The 14,347-nt window shown below is 45.8% G+C and overlaps 1 protein-coding gene across 1 annotated transcript in view; it reads right to left on the bottom strand.

Moving 5' to 3' along the window:
• The window catches only part of ARL8B (ARF like GTPase 8B), a 145,221-nt gene extending 131,097 nt beyond the window's left edge, over positions 1-14,124 (bottom strand). Inside the window, exon 1 of the mRNA XM_078661664.1 lies at positions 13,837-14,124. Coding sequence (XP_078517790.1) covers positions 13,837-13,956 — 120 coding nt within the window. The 5' untranslated portion in view covers positions 13,957-14,124. The remainder of the gene's footprint in view (positions 1-13,836) is intronic.
• Positions 14,125-14,347: the final 223 nt, after the last annotated feature.

Here is a 14,347-nt window from a genome sequence, read left to right as displayed (position 1 = left end):
GCATTATACCATGGATGGGTCAGGACCAGTTTTTCCCTGATGCTCCCTTCCGGGTAAAACGCCTCAAGCATTTTAGAGGTCAGCAGGGTGTGAATTTCAACAGGCCTTGTATCCCACCCAGCTTGGAAACCCAATATAGCATCCCTTGCCATTTCACTAAGATGCGGCACAACCTACTTGTAAATGTGTGCTAACTTATTTGGAGTACCCAGTATGTGTGGCCATTTTACTCTCCATCTGTTGTTGTGTTGCACAAGAGGTTGTTGAGCAGGGTTGGGCTCTATTTGGTAATTTGACAAACCCCAGCTCCCTGGCTTAAGTGTCATTACCAGAGCGTTGTGGTCACTGTCTTTCCGCTGTTGGATCCGAAAATCCAGAACCCTATTCCAAGATCTAGATTCAATCATGATATAATCTATGGTCGATGTTTGCCCTTCTCTGTTAAATGTCGATAGGCCAGGTCTGTCCGATTTTAGTCCCCCATTGAAAGACCTCAGGGATAAGGAAAGAGTGAATGAGTTAATTTGTAAAACCAACGGCGTGTATGCTTTAACTGGTGAGATATGGGGTTCCGGGATGTTCCAGTACTGATTCTCAGTGTCTGGGTCATCTAGATTCATATTACTAAGGGGCTCAAACTGGCAATTGAAATCGCCCCCTATTATTAAAATGTACTCTGGTTCGAGAGTCAGTATATATTCTCTCAATTGTTCAATAACACTAGACTCTTGCCCACTCTGCGTTGGCCTGGAGTAAATATTAATTAGGGCAATGTGTTTTTTAGCTGGAAGGGTTAGGAGAACACATTGTATATCAAGTGAGTTTGTTGACAGCTGTTCTGCTTTAGCTCCCAGGTCCGTACCCACCCAGATGCTTAACCCACCTGATTGTCTGCCCCTACCCCGCGTTGTGGCTAGTATATTAAAGGTAGCAAAGCCACTCAGCTGATTGTTTTCCAAGGCCCACGTCTCCTGCATGAGGCAAATGTCATGTTTGTCTATGAACAGAACCCAGTCTGGGCATATTAGTTTGTTTTTTATCCCCGCCACATTCCAGGAAAGAATGTTGATGTTGCCAATTACCTCCCCTACCGTAACCCTCCTGTTAGTACTACAGCTGGTTGACCCAAGTAGTAGGTCAGCCTTTTGTGTGTGTTCCCCCCCCCATCCCACAACTGGCCCCCCCTCTCCCTAGGTGCTCTGCCTCCTCCCTTTCCAGGACTCCTTCCCATCCCCTTTGTTACTGTGGGTGGGGGCCCACAACACCCACTGGAAATACTCCCCCTGCTAGTACCCCTTTCTGCCACAGGAGTACCCTCACCCCCCAGAAATCCGTATTGGAGAATATTGTGCTTCATCTCTGCAAAGCCATCCCTAACCTCTAGAAGGCTCTTGTTATCAACTTTGGTGGATGAGGGCAATCTACACCTCGACCGTCAATCTATTAAATCCAGGGCACTAAATCTGTTATTGTGGTGAAACATGGCAAGTGCCGGGGAACAATTTTGATGGCCCTTCCAGTTGGCGTTGCCTGGGAAGAAATTACCACCCCGACTTTCCTTATCCCCCCAAACCTGCCTTCTCCTATTGGAATCAGAATAGAAGTTACTAGACGCAACAGAGTAGAAGTAGGTTAGGGGAAAGGATTTTTTTTGAGTTTCTGGGCTGGCTGCCTCCCAGTCGCAGATATGCTTAACAGCCCAGCTATTCCTGAAATTAATTACCACACAGTCACCCTGTATATTTTTCGCCCAGGGCCCCACCCAGTCTACACGTCTAGCAAAAAGAATTTCACTAGAACCCTGGTTAGGGAGAGGACTATTATAGTTTAGCCAGTGAATACATTTGTTTTTAAGCTCACTATAGGCCTCCGTTTTTCCCTGGCGCAAGGTAGGGACCCCTGCTAAAACTACTACGTAGGATATAGATTCGGGAGGGAGATACAAATGAGGTAGCACAATCTTACATGCATCAGAGGTCTTTGCCATATTTACCATGTTTGATGGTCGATCAAAACTTCGAACCCCCATGTCCCCCCACCCTCCCTATTCGTGTCTATTGCTGGGACATTAGGTACAACAGAAACAATAAGTGTGGTAGGGTGTTCGTCCAGTGGAACAATTGGGGCTGGCAAATCCATAATGACATTTGTTGCCAACGGGGTTACCTGCTGACAACCTACATTTATTGGCCTAGAGAGCCCCTGGCCGTTACTAGCACAATCCACAACCCGCGTACCCTCCCCACCCTGTACTGTAGTACACAACGATTCAAGATGGGAGAGTCTGTGTTCTATGGAATTCAGTCTATCATAGATAGGAAGGCAAGTCTTGGTAAAAATGTGTTCCAATTTAACCCAGAAATCTCCCCTACTCTCGAGAGAAATCATATCATCAATAGCCTGGGTGGTCATTGGCCCGTTTGCAGTTAACTGTAGTAAATCCGAATAAACTACGATTGCATTACTCTCTGAGTTGCCATATTTCTGTATTTTTGCTTTTCTGTTCTTTAATGTGGTTCCTTCACGTTTTCTTTTGGCTGCAACGTCTGGCACCTGGTAAATGGTCCCCGATTTGGCACTAGATGCCGACCGAATTGGCAGTCCCGATCTGGTTGTTCCCGAGCTTTGCGGGGGAATGCATGGGTCAATTAATGCCATAGCCATGGTCGCTGAAGGGCTTAGCGACCTACCAACTGTGTCTAATGACTGATTAGCTTCGCCAGTGGAACCAACGGGCATAATATCGACCGTTGTTTGGGACACTGGTGGTAACAGCTGGGCCATTATTTGGGACACTGGTGGTGACACCTGGGCCAGTCTGCCCAATGACGACCGCTTGTCGAAAGTCGGCTCCATAGATAGCCTATTTTCGGTTATTTCGATTTCGCGTTGCAGCACGGATGATGCCCTTATTAAAAATTGGTAAAATTTCCCCACAATAGTTCCTCCAGAAAGCGACTTTCTCCCCTTTCCCACACTGGCTGCAGCCATTTTCTTAGTCGGTTATAAACAATAGCTCCAGTAACTTGTAACACAATAAGAGCTTGACGACTAAGAAGCAGTCCTAGATTTCAAGCAAAAGTGTACTGACCTTGGTTTATAGCTTGTAGGGAAAGTTAAAGGGGGGGGCCCGTCCCATCCTTGGTCGTGCTCGGGCGGGCTCAGACAGGCCCGCCACGCGCGTCCCAAAGCGGGGCCCGCGAACCGCTAGATGGCGCATGGGGGCGGAGCAAACAGGCACAGGTGTGGGCAACAGATGGGCTCCTGGTCTCTGGAGTCTTTCCCCCTCAGCGCGAGTAATCCCAGCAGCAAAGTCCGCGGCTACGAGCGGCTCCTGCGAAGCGGGGGCCGCGAGCTGCTATATGGCGCGTGGGGGCGGAGCAAACAGGCACAAGTGTGGGCAACAGATGGGCTCCTGATCTCTGGAGTCTTTCCCCCTCAGCGAGAGTAATCCCAGCAGCAAAGTCCTCGGCTACGAGCACCCTATGTGACTCAACAATTTGAGTTCTGCCGAGAAACTGGAGAACACCATCCTCAAAACAAGCTGTACTTACGACTGACATAAAAAAATGCAGCACATTGGTATCTCAATGTTCCTGGTGTAGCAACCCCCAAGAGACCAGAGAAGCATGTAAATATCGTCCCACCAAATATTACCCTACCAGTGTATTACAAATTATGTACACCCAATCACCACTGGTTGCAATCTTCACAGCTCTCACAGGGACACTGCATTTCTGTAGCAATGTCATCACTATCCTGGTTAGACCATTTTGTCAAGACTTCGTCTTCCGTGTAAACACTTCCTACAGCTCAAGAAAGATCTAGCCGTTCATAGTATCATCGCACAGTGTACCAATCAGGCATTGAAATACCACGCTTTGCGAATTAATTGCAGGATAATTCAACCTCTAGGGCCTATAGCCTGCTTTGCTTACAGCAGGGTATGCAAATCTTGGATACCGCACTGGCTTTCCTATTGTTTATATCCACATATGAAATACACTCTTTCTTCAACATAGTCTGTCCCAGCAGTTTAAGCCAAATGTTGCTTAAAAGAGCAGCTAGTTGTTGTAAACACAGAAGTATCAGGATAAACGTTTATTCTGATGGACACTCCTAACTGCAGATTCCTCACATTGAGAACATTCCAGGCACCATGCTGGATCTGGAAATGTTGCTCAATCACACACTAAAAGGGCCAGCTATTCGCGTATTTTTGTGGACTTAAAACCTATAACTACTACACCAAACAGCCTGGCCATAAATGTTGGCAGAGGGGAGCTATTTCTGTAGGATTTCCAGATCGAGTCGAGCACCTAGGGAAATTCTAAAAGGTGAGGAATCTATGGTTAGAGTATATACACTAAATAGCATTCCGAAACATAAGTCGCATTTGTCAGTTACAAATAAAATAAAAGAGACTATGTTTATTCTATGTAGACTTCAGCACAAGTTTTTTTAAGCTCTGACAAAGATACAACACTATCTGCTCATGCAGTCAATTTACGTTAATGCAAAAGGGGACTCTGAGCACTGGAATTATGCCATGCCATGGCTGCAGCATTTTCCATAGGACCATGGATCTGCCAGATAATCAATCATCTCCTGCATAATCTGAAAACTTTAACAAAATAGAAATGTTTCTACCTTAATTGGATCAAAAGTTTAAAACGGGGCGATGTGTTTCAGCACAGTGGAAGGTTCTTCGCAAATATTGACTGGCGATCTTTCAGTTGCTTACAGCTGTATTTAGTAGTTAAACTAGCAGTAATGAGATGAAGTATTTGCACAGTGTTACCATCTGTAAAAATTACAAAATAATGAACTACTATTGCAAAATGTACTGCGTTACACTGCATAATTTGCCTTCTCTTGCCGCATAATTTAGTCAACCTGGCTGCATAATTTCGTCAACTCTGCAACATAATTTGGCCTTCCTTGCCGCATTTTTGGGTTTCGCCTGCCGAAGGCTGCGCTCTGCGCAGCTCTTCAGCGCAGGTGAAATCCTATGTCGTCAATAAGGACTCCTGGAACGTCCCACGGCTCTCATTGGTTAGCTCCATAAATGGAGGCTAGCCATTGAGTGCCGGATCTGTCCATCAAGGCTGGACCAGATTCGGGGGCGTTCCGGAGATTTTTTCCCAGGGCGGAGTTACGTTTTTTCCCGTTCCCTCCCCTTTCACTGAAAGTGAATTCAGATGCGCTGTCCATTCCCGCCCCCTCCGTGTGCCTTTCCGCCCCCCTTGCTGTCCTGTGCACGGTTCCCGCCCCGCCCGCCGTCCGTGTCCTCTCCCGCCCCCCTCCCGCCGTTCGTGTCCTCTCCCGCCCCCTCCCGCCCCCTCCCGCCGTCCGTGTCCTCTCACGCCCCCAGCGAGTGCCCACCTCGCGATTTCTGCCCGCCTGCCTGCCTAGCGAGGGCCGCCGCGCTGCCCGCGGCGACCCGGAAGTACCTGGCCGGCCGGCCAATCCCTTCGCGGCCGGCCGGAAGTCCCGCACCCGCAGCCCGGGGGAGGGAAAGGGAAGCCTTGATGTTTGCCGCTTCCCCCTGCCTGGGGGAAGCCTTTGCCGGTGTTGCCGGTCTCCCATGCCTGGAGGGAGACCGGAGAGGAGCCTGACGAGGGTGGAGCGGAGGGGGCGAGGGGAACACTCCGTATCGTCAAAATGGAATGTCACGTGGTGTTCTGCCGGGACCCGGTCGCAACTTGTTCTGTTTCTGTCCAGGAAGTAAACGCTGTCCAAGCCAGAGTGAAACTGAGGTCGACACTCTAAACGGAGAGAAGGTACATAAATCATAGCATAAAGAAGCAATGCATGCCATATAGCGCCGTAGAGGTAATTACAGCAAAGTCACCTATTGCTCAAGTTTATGTCTGGCACTTGCATGTGTAGTTAAAGGACTGAGCATCATTATTGAGAACTGCTAGAGACGCTGCTGCGTACGTTCAAGTTCTTGCCAGTTGCAGTAGACTTGCGAGGTCCTCCATAACAGATGTTTACAAGGTAGCCAAGCACAGGCCAGACATTAGATTTGTAAAGTCAGTGACTGTGACGATAACCAGACACAAGTTTTGTACCCGTTCGCAGAGGCCATAGTTGACAGTGGAGGAGTTTGTAGCATGTTTAAGAGTTGTCAAAAAGTGTACATTTGGAGAGATGACTTACGAGTTAATAAAGGGCCATTTACTTGCTGCAGGAGGTAGTTGAATTTAGTTTATTGGCTGCTGCCTCACCTGCAATGAATTCGCACTGCAATGAATCCCGTGACCGACACCGAACCAATGCATCGGGCGGCAGGCAAGACCGTGACTGAACATGGTCTGGACTCACTGCAGTGGCTGTCACATGGTGGTTCATTCGCAGTTCGCCTGCCCAGAACACCGCCGGGACCCCTTACTGTGCAGCTAGCTGAGCCGGCCCAAGCGAGCCTGATGGCCGGCGGAGATAAGGCACAGAGATAGAGGCAAGCCAGGAAGCTGGGTTGTACAAAATAATAATTGCAGCTGCACTCGCTGGTCGCTGCTGCAAAAAAGTAAGTGTGCCTAGCCTTGGAATGAGGGGCTTCATTCAGTTGCTGACGGGCTAAGGCTTAACTTAAGTGTCCCATATAATGTGCTTGCACGCACAAACGACTTGAGAAAATGCATGCAGCACCTAGTGTGCTGCAGCTACTAACGGACACCATAGCCGACCTCTCCGGCGGTGCAGGAGTCAGTCGTCACGTGCATCTGCAAAATGCATTCGGAGCCTACCTAATTGGCAATAGCCATGATGAAATGAGTGTTGATTTTTCCAGAAAGTCGAGCAAAATAGCATTACGTTCATTCAAAGTGCTCCACCCGTGTCTCTAAATCCAGCACCAGCAACATGTCGGAGTACACTTTTATTATAAAACAAAATAAACATGTAATAGACTTTATGACACAAGATAACACACTCTCTTTTAATTGTATAGAACAACTACCTATCATGTGTGCCTCAGCCTCACTCTCTTGAGGCTTGCCCAATGCAGTCTGCGGCAGCTCGAGGTAATCAGAGTCAGCTATTGTGGACTATTAATTTATGATTAGGAAGCTGACTTGCCTCTGAAACTTGCAGTGAGTACTAGTAGAAATCTCCAGCAGGAGAAATACAGACTCAAGAGCAGACTTCTGCAACTGAGAGCTCCTTTTATTAGCGTCCCTCAGGACTACAAATTGACTGTCTGATCGATCGCTAGGACAGCAGTGTCTGCAGTCTGCAGCCGGTTGAGCAAGTTAGTGTTTTGCAGCAGTTTTAAGATCTTCTTAAGGAGTTTCTTGCTGCTCAAATGAGTGTCATTAGATAGATAGATCTATGTAGCTCAGGCGCTTAACTACAGAGAGATGCATGGAGCGGTTTCCATACAGGTCAAACAGCAGTCTCTGTGCGACCTAGCCAGTTGCATAACGGAAAATGAGCATTTTCTAAAAGTGATGTGTGCTTTCCCAACATAAGAAAGTACCTTTTCAATTGCCATAACTAAATACCAAGCATCTTCTCCAGTGCAAAATTTGTGGCGGTGGGCACCAGCAATCATTTTTGGGCAGTGTGTGCGTGCATGTGACTGCTCCAGAGTGTGTGTGACTGCTCCTGGGTGTGTGTGACTGTTCCAGGGTGTGTGTGTATATGACTGCTCCAGAGTGTGTGTATGTGACTGCTCCAGAGTGTGTGTGTGTGTGTATGTGACTGCTCCAGAGTGTGTGTGTGTGTGTATGTGACTGCTCCAGTGTGTGTGTGTATGTGACTGCTCCAGTGTGTGTGTGTGTGACTGCTCCAGTGTGTGTGTGTGTGTGTGACTGCTCCAGTGGGTGTGTGTATGTGACTGCTCTGGTTGTGTGTGTGTGTGGGGCTCTGGGTGTGTGTGTGTGGCTCTGGGTGTGGCTGGCACTGGGTGTGTGTGGCTGGCTCTGGGTGTGGGGCTGGCTCTGGGTGTGTGTGTGTGGCTCTGGGTGTGTGTGTGTGTGGTGGTAATTGCTGTCTGCTGAGCTCGTCCGTAGGGTACAATAGTTCTCACATTTGCGAGAGATTAAGCTATTGGCAATGTAAATGGCAATGCCATTTATTTATCTGTTTTCAAAACCAACACATAAATACAAATTTTGTCATTTACAATGCCAATAGCTCTAACTTCTCCAAAGGCGAAACCGTTGCATTGTAAATGCTTGTTTTAATGGCCATGTCTATGACTAACAGACTTAACTTTTTCCCTACTTTTCGGACTTGTGAGTTCTCTTAAACAGTGGTAATGTATTACTACATAAAACAATCTTTTAAAACTTCAACAGATTATTGTACGGTTTTGATGACTCAGTTGCGATGTCTTTTTTTCCTCTGGCAAACTAAGAAGGGGGATTGTTGTGAGCCACTTTGACATGGGGGGAATCTCTCAGAAGCCCAAAACAATGACCTTTCTGCAATCTCTGGTACCTATTGAAAAATTGCCCAATCCCTGGTCCATCTTTCTCAGCCAGCTAATTATATTTCCTTTCAGACTGGTCTCAAAATTCCTAGTAACATTCACCCTCCATTGTCTTGCATTTCTCCTAACGCCATCAGCTACCCCTTATCACACCTCTGGCCAACGTGTTTTCTCCCATTCACTCTCTCAACCACGTCTTCATTGCCATTCACTTCCCACCCAATCCAAGTGTCCTTTGCCTCCACCCAATAACAAACGCTGTGCCTCTGCCTCAGGCCTCCCCCACCACCACCAATCCCAACCCCTTCCCCTATTAAATGTAAATGGAGTTGGTGCCTTCATACCCATCTGGAAGGTCAGGAGTCGTAACATCGTAGGCTAATATGAATTTATCAAATAGGGGACACTCTACAAAGCAAGAACAATTAGGGAGAACAATTTGAACCCCCTCTTAGCCCTACTAGGAACAGCAACAAATGCTGAGCATGAGTTTACAGTATTACAGCTTCTTTCCCAGTAAAAAATTATCCATTGTTGAGGCTTGCTAGGATCGAAGAGAACGAGGGAGAAGTAACAGACAAGGGCAAGAGAGCATTTCCTGAAAAGATGCTCTTACAGGGGGAGTACTACAGAATCCTAACTATGTATGAGGTTGAGCAATATAACTGGCTGCAATCCTTGCACAATGCAAACTGCCAGAACTAAGAATTTTAGACATCTTCCATGATCACAGGAAGTGTGTCATATTGCACAAAAGCACACATAAAATTTTCAGTTGAGTATAATCTTAGCATCGCGTGACACTTCACTCAGTGGCAAGAGCTCTCAACGACAAGGTCGAAAGAGGACATACACGCTCAGCTATGCAACTGAGAAGTTCCATTTGTAATAGGGATGGAACACAGAGTATAACAAGCAGTGACAAAGCCAAAAGTTAAAAGCAAAATACTTTCTTTATGAAGTAGTGCAGCATTTGCACCCCCAAAAAGTGTTGTGATGCATTCAGAGCGCATACTCGTCATGATGGTACTGGTGCCTGCATGATGATGTGTGAGCATTTATCATACAGTCCTACAGAATGACGCCACTTGGCACTGTAAATTAAAAAATCCACTGAGCTACGGTGCATTTCAGCAGGCGGGACAGCAAATGGGACCACCCGAGCCTTCAAACAAATGTAAAAAAAAAATATATATATATATATATATATATATATATATATGACACGGTCTGGTTTTTTTGGGGGGCGACAGCACAAAGATGTTAATTTGTTTTTATAATTGATCGATTCAGTTATCAATGAAAATGCAATTTCAGATATTGAAGCCAACAAACTTATAAAGCCTGAACCAGTTGATAATGCAATGTCTTCAAAGTTTATTTCAAGTCTAAGGAGAAGATACAGATATAAAAGTACCAAAAGTTGCCAGGCCGCATGGTTCAGCAGCCAAATGACTTGTCATTCACTCTTAATTATAAAGCATTGTCATGCAGAGTTTCTGAGATGAACACATTACGGGAAAATTAACACATAGCAGACCTGCAAGAGACGCTAACAAAAGCCCGAGACACTGCCTTTCCCAAAGTGGAAAGGCAGAAGATATTGTGAAGTCTGTGTGACAGGCTACAGCATGTTGACATAAAAAAAAGCTCACAAAAAAAAAACCCACAAGTGAGGTAAACAGTCTCAGACACCATGAGACTAGGAATGAGACAAGGTGGTAAAGGATGTTTCTAAGGCGATGCCGGACCTTCTAAAGGATACATGGAAAGGTAAGAGTTTTGTGATGAATGTCATTTAAAAAGGAAAGTCAACTATTTGATTCAAATTTGATTGAGGTGGACTAGCAAGTCTGAAATCTCTGAACGCCTTAAAGACCACTCAATTTCCATATGCAGAATGCAACGGGAAAGTCATTGTAGAATTTTGGCAATCCGATATTTAGACTGGGCACGCAGGCGGGTCGAGGTGGTCAAAGAAGCGACAGAAGAACGTCTGGGCATACAAATTAGTTGGATGAAAATTCACTGAACATATTTTGAATATACCACACAAGTAAGGAACTATATATTTAAATACATTAAAAAAGGGAGTAGATTGGATATCTGAAAAGAGTTTCTCACAAGCGCTTAGTGGCATGAACAAAGTATGATGTGACATGGATCCCCACTTGCCTCATTTCCTTCATGCCATTAAAAGCATCCCGAAGGCCATCACTCTCAAATCTTGAACGGGCGGCAGAGATGTCAGAATTGGAGTATTTAAATATTGTCAGCTTTCGATCATGTGGTACACAACGACTTCTGCAGCATGTACATTACTTACTCGGGTTACCTCCGATTAACATTAATAAAAAGCAACATATATACGTTAGTAAATCCATGTAAATTATTTGGGATAAATTGCAATGCAAACTTCAATCTAGAAAGGGTACTACTGTTGTTTTACTGCACATATCAGCTGAGCAGAAATGGTCATTCTCTTGCTACCAGAGCCATTATTGCAGTGGCCTGTCCGCGTCAGGTACAAAAGCATTATTGAAATCACCTGTTTAAAAAGGCCTCCTCGAAAGGGAAGCTGGAGCCATCATACAGAATACATAGACATCTATCGCATGCACAACTCTGTACCTGCCTTTCATGGTGAGAACAACAAAAACAAGGTGATGAGGCAAAATGTTTAACAGCACACACGAAGGTTTTCACTTAAGTACGGTGTTCTGGAAGTTAAGTGATCTTTTTTGATACCCAACAAAGGGGCGCAAAAGAGCAGGGTCTTCTTACAATGCCTGCAGCTTACGTCTATGTGAATTTTGGTGTTGACGCCTCGCGCTGTTATCGCATCAGGCACCATAGGAAATAGAAGGCAGACTAAAGCGCAACTTATCAATGATCAGAAAGTTCCTAAAGTAGCAGCAATATCAGAATGAAGCACTACATTTTAAAACATAATCATAAAATGGTACCAATGATGCAAGAGTAAAACATCCATGCTTACTTGAGAGCATTTAAAAGTACTTCAGAGGACCATGGGTCAGCAATGATGAAGAAGCACTCCATCCAAGGAGTGATGACTCCCAGAGTCTGACTGACTATTAGTGGTGATTTTCAAACGTATACATTTATTTATTATTTGAACGAAGTTTGTGCAACAAGTTGCACACAATCATTCATGGATATAAAAAGAAAGCTTTTATATGCATAATGGTCTTATATCAGAATGACCAAGATTACAGCAACCAACTTGGATTGAGAGCAATTAAGTACTTAAATAAGAGTTCTGGTGCCATTTTCTTCTCCACTACGTAATGCTGCATGAGGTTCAGAACCATGTTGCCGACTTCCTGGTGCACAGGTAAACCAAATGAGAAATGTGTGCTTAAATATTAAAACATTTAAAAGTACAAGGTTTTTGCCGGCACTTGAAATTGCGTAGGCAAAAATGCTGTCACTCACAATGAGGACAGCCAATGGGTGACATGGGCTTACCCACTGCCCCATGCTATATGCTGTGGTGGACAGAGTCAAAATGTGAAGGAGAAGTTAACAGAGAATAGATGAAGATTGCTTGCCAGAAGCCCTTCTACGTACATATACATATTTATGATTTTTGTTTTTTTGTATAGGAAAAATAAGTCTGGAGAGACAGCAAAAGTTAGACCTAAAATAAGGCTAGGTGGGGAATGGGGGAGAAAAGGTAAAGGGAGCACATGATGGAAAGAGCTACACAGAGCACAGGGCAAGCATTTGGTGGGAGAGAGACGGAAACACATGCACGCTCATGGAGTGCTTAATAAAAACGAAAAAGTTGTTCCCTAAACGTAAGCAGATAAGGATAGAGGTCAGCCAATCAAAAGGATGGTAAAGAGGCAATGCTCCAGGTGAGGCAGAAACACAAAAGTAGGAAGGCAAGACGCTGAATACCCAGCAAGCAAATGATAGTGACCTAAAGCCAACCAATGGGGAGTGACAGGTGGGTTCTAAGCCCACAGTGAGTATTTGGTATGACCCCCCTCCCAATCAGCCCCCAGCTTTTGTTTTCAGATGCACTGTTATGTACAAGCCTCTGTTATTTATCGTGGTACTATTCTCCACCAGACACTAGTTTTGGTCGGATGCAACTCTGCTACAAATGACCCCAGTTCTTCGCTGATGCGATCTTCTCCTAAAAACCACAGTTCCTGTCCTTCAGCAGCCCCCACTTTGTTTCAGACTCTAAACATCCCACTTTTTATTAGACATACTCGACTACTGAGGACCTCAGCTCTTGTTTGACGTGCTCTTCTCTTCTGTAGTTGGCTGGGTCATGCCTGTTCTGCTGCCATCTGCCCAGTATGCAATTGCAACAAATGACTAAGAATTCTGGCCATGAATGCCAATACATCTGCTTCCGCTAACTTAACAAACCTCCCTATTGGCAATGGTTAAGTGCATCCCAGATGTAGTGAACTACACACTGCCTACTTTTGGATTAAAGTATTTGCCTTCAATTGTACAACAGTAAATTTGACGTGGCTCTGGATTTCTATACCATTTCATCTTCCTTCCTCTATGAGTCCGTGTGTTTACAGGAGGCTGTCTAGTTGTTGTTGCACTGTGCATTCTCTATAGGGAGGCACCAAAACGTCTGGCACAACACTGGACAGACTGGCTGTTCTTCTACTGCCGTGTTGGACCTTGTGGTCCACATAACAGTGCAATAGCCCCGTACAACCCCCCCCTCCCCCAAACAAAAAACAAACATTGTCATGATGTTGGCTGTCCTTCCCCCGGATCCCTAATCCGTTTATTTATGTTTTGGAGCTGAATACAATCTGCCTCAACCAATATTAACATTGTGTTCTTGGCTGGCTGCTTCCACTATTTCTACATCCGGGGTCAGGCTCTATATGCACAGTGAGATCACCTTGCCCGATGTCAGGGTTGAATGGCTCATCGTGTCATCGATTCCAAATACTAAAAAAGCAAAGAAAGAACATAGAGAGAACGGGCACTGATGAGCCACTCTTCCCTGAGGTTACCAGATGGCAGTCGCCAAGGACACACGTTTTCCAATAGCGTTTTCCTTAGGCATATAATTGTTTCCATGAGAGCTGCTCCAACTAAACTAAATCATGACTACACCCCCCAGAACGCACTCGCTGGTTAGATAAACGCCAAGTAGAAACAGTGTCACGTATGTAAACACTACTCTTAACCAACATAAAATAAGTTTTGGTTGTTTACTGCAGCACTCCAGTCTCCACCTGCTTAAGCTATATAAAATCTGCAACAACAAAAAAAAGCACCGTATACGCCTCCACTTGCTCCTTTCCAGCCTCCACCCATCGCTGTCACCTGCCTCTTCCCCAAAAAAAAAAATTATATCTCCCTTTCCCATCAACTCCAGCACTCACCGCTAAGATGTTCACCAGGCTGGTCTTGCCGCTGTACTGCAGCCCGACCAGAGTCAGCTCCATCTCCTCCCGCCAGAAGAGCGAGCGCAGCCAGCCCAAGAGCCGGGAGAGCAGCCCCATCCTAAAGCAGTGAGGCACCGGTGTGGGCAGGAGGAGAACCGGGCGCTACAAACAGGCCCGGACACTAAACGGCAGACAGACGGAGACGAACTCCCTGCAACCGGCTCTGGCTGCAGCGTCTGTGCGATCAGCCCCCACCTAGCGGCAGAGCGGCACAAAACCGACGACGGACTAACCCATTTCAACATAGACGCCGCCATATTGAAACAAGGCTGTCGGATACAAGGACATAGACGGCTAACTGCGTTCACCTCAATTATTTCTAATTTAGCCGCATTTAGTCAGACGCCAGCTGGTAGCATAATGCTATAGAAAAGCTTAAACATATTTAAGAAAAAAACGTGGCTAGGGAGGTCGAGCATTGGCTTAACCTAACTACATGTATATTACC

This window comes from Lissotriton helveticus, chromosome 9, assembly GCF_964261635.1.
Source record: "Lissotriton helveticus chromosome 9, aLisHel1.1, whole genome shotgun sequence".
NCBI classification, from domain to species: domain Eukaryota; kingdom Metazoa; phylum Chordata; class Amphibia; order Caudata; family Salamandridae; genus Lissotriton; species Lissotriton helveticus.
Note: the sequence above shows the minus strand (reverse complement) of the source record. Positions and strands in the feature narration are given on the sequence as shown.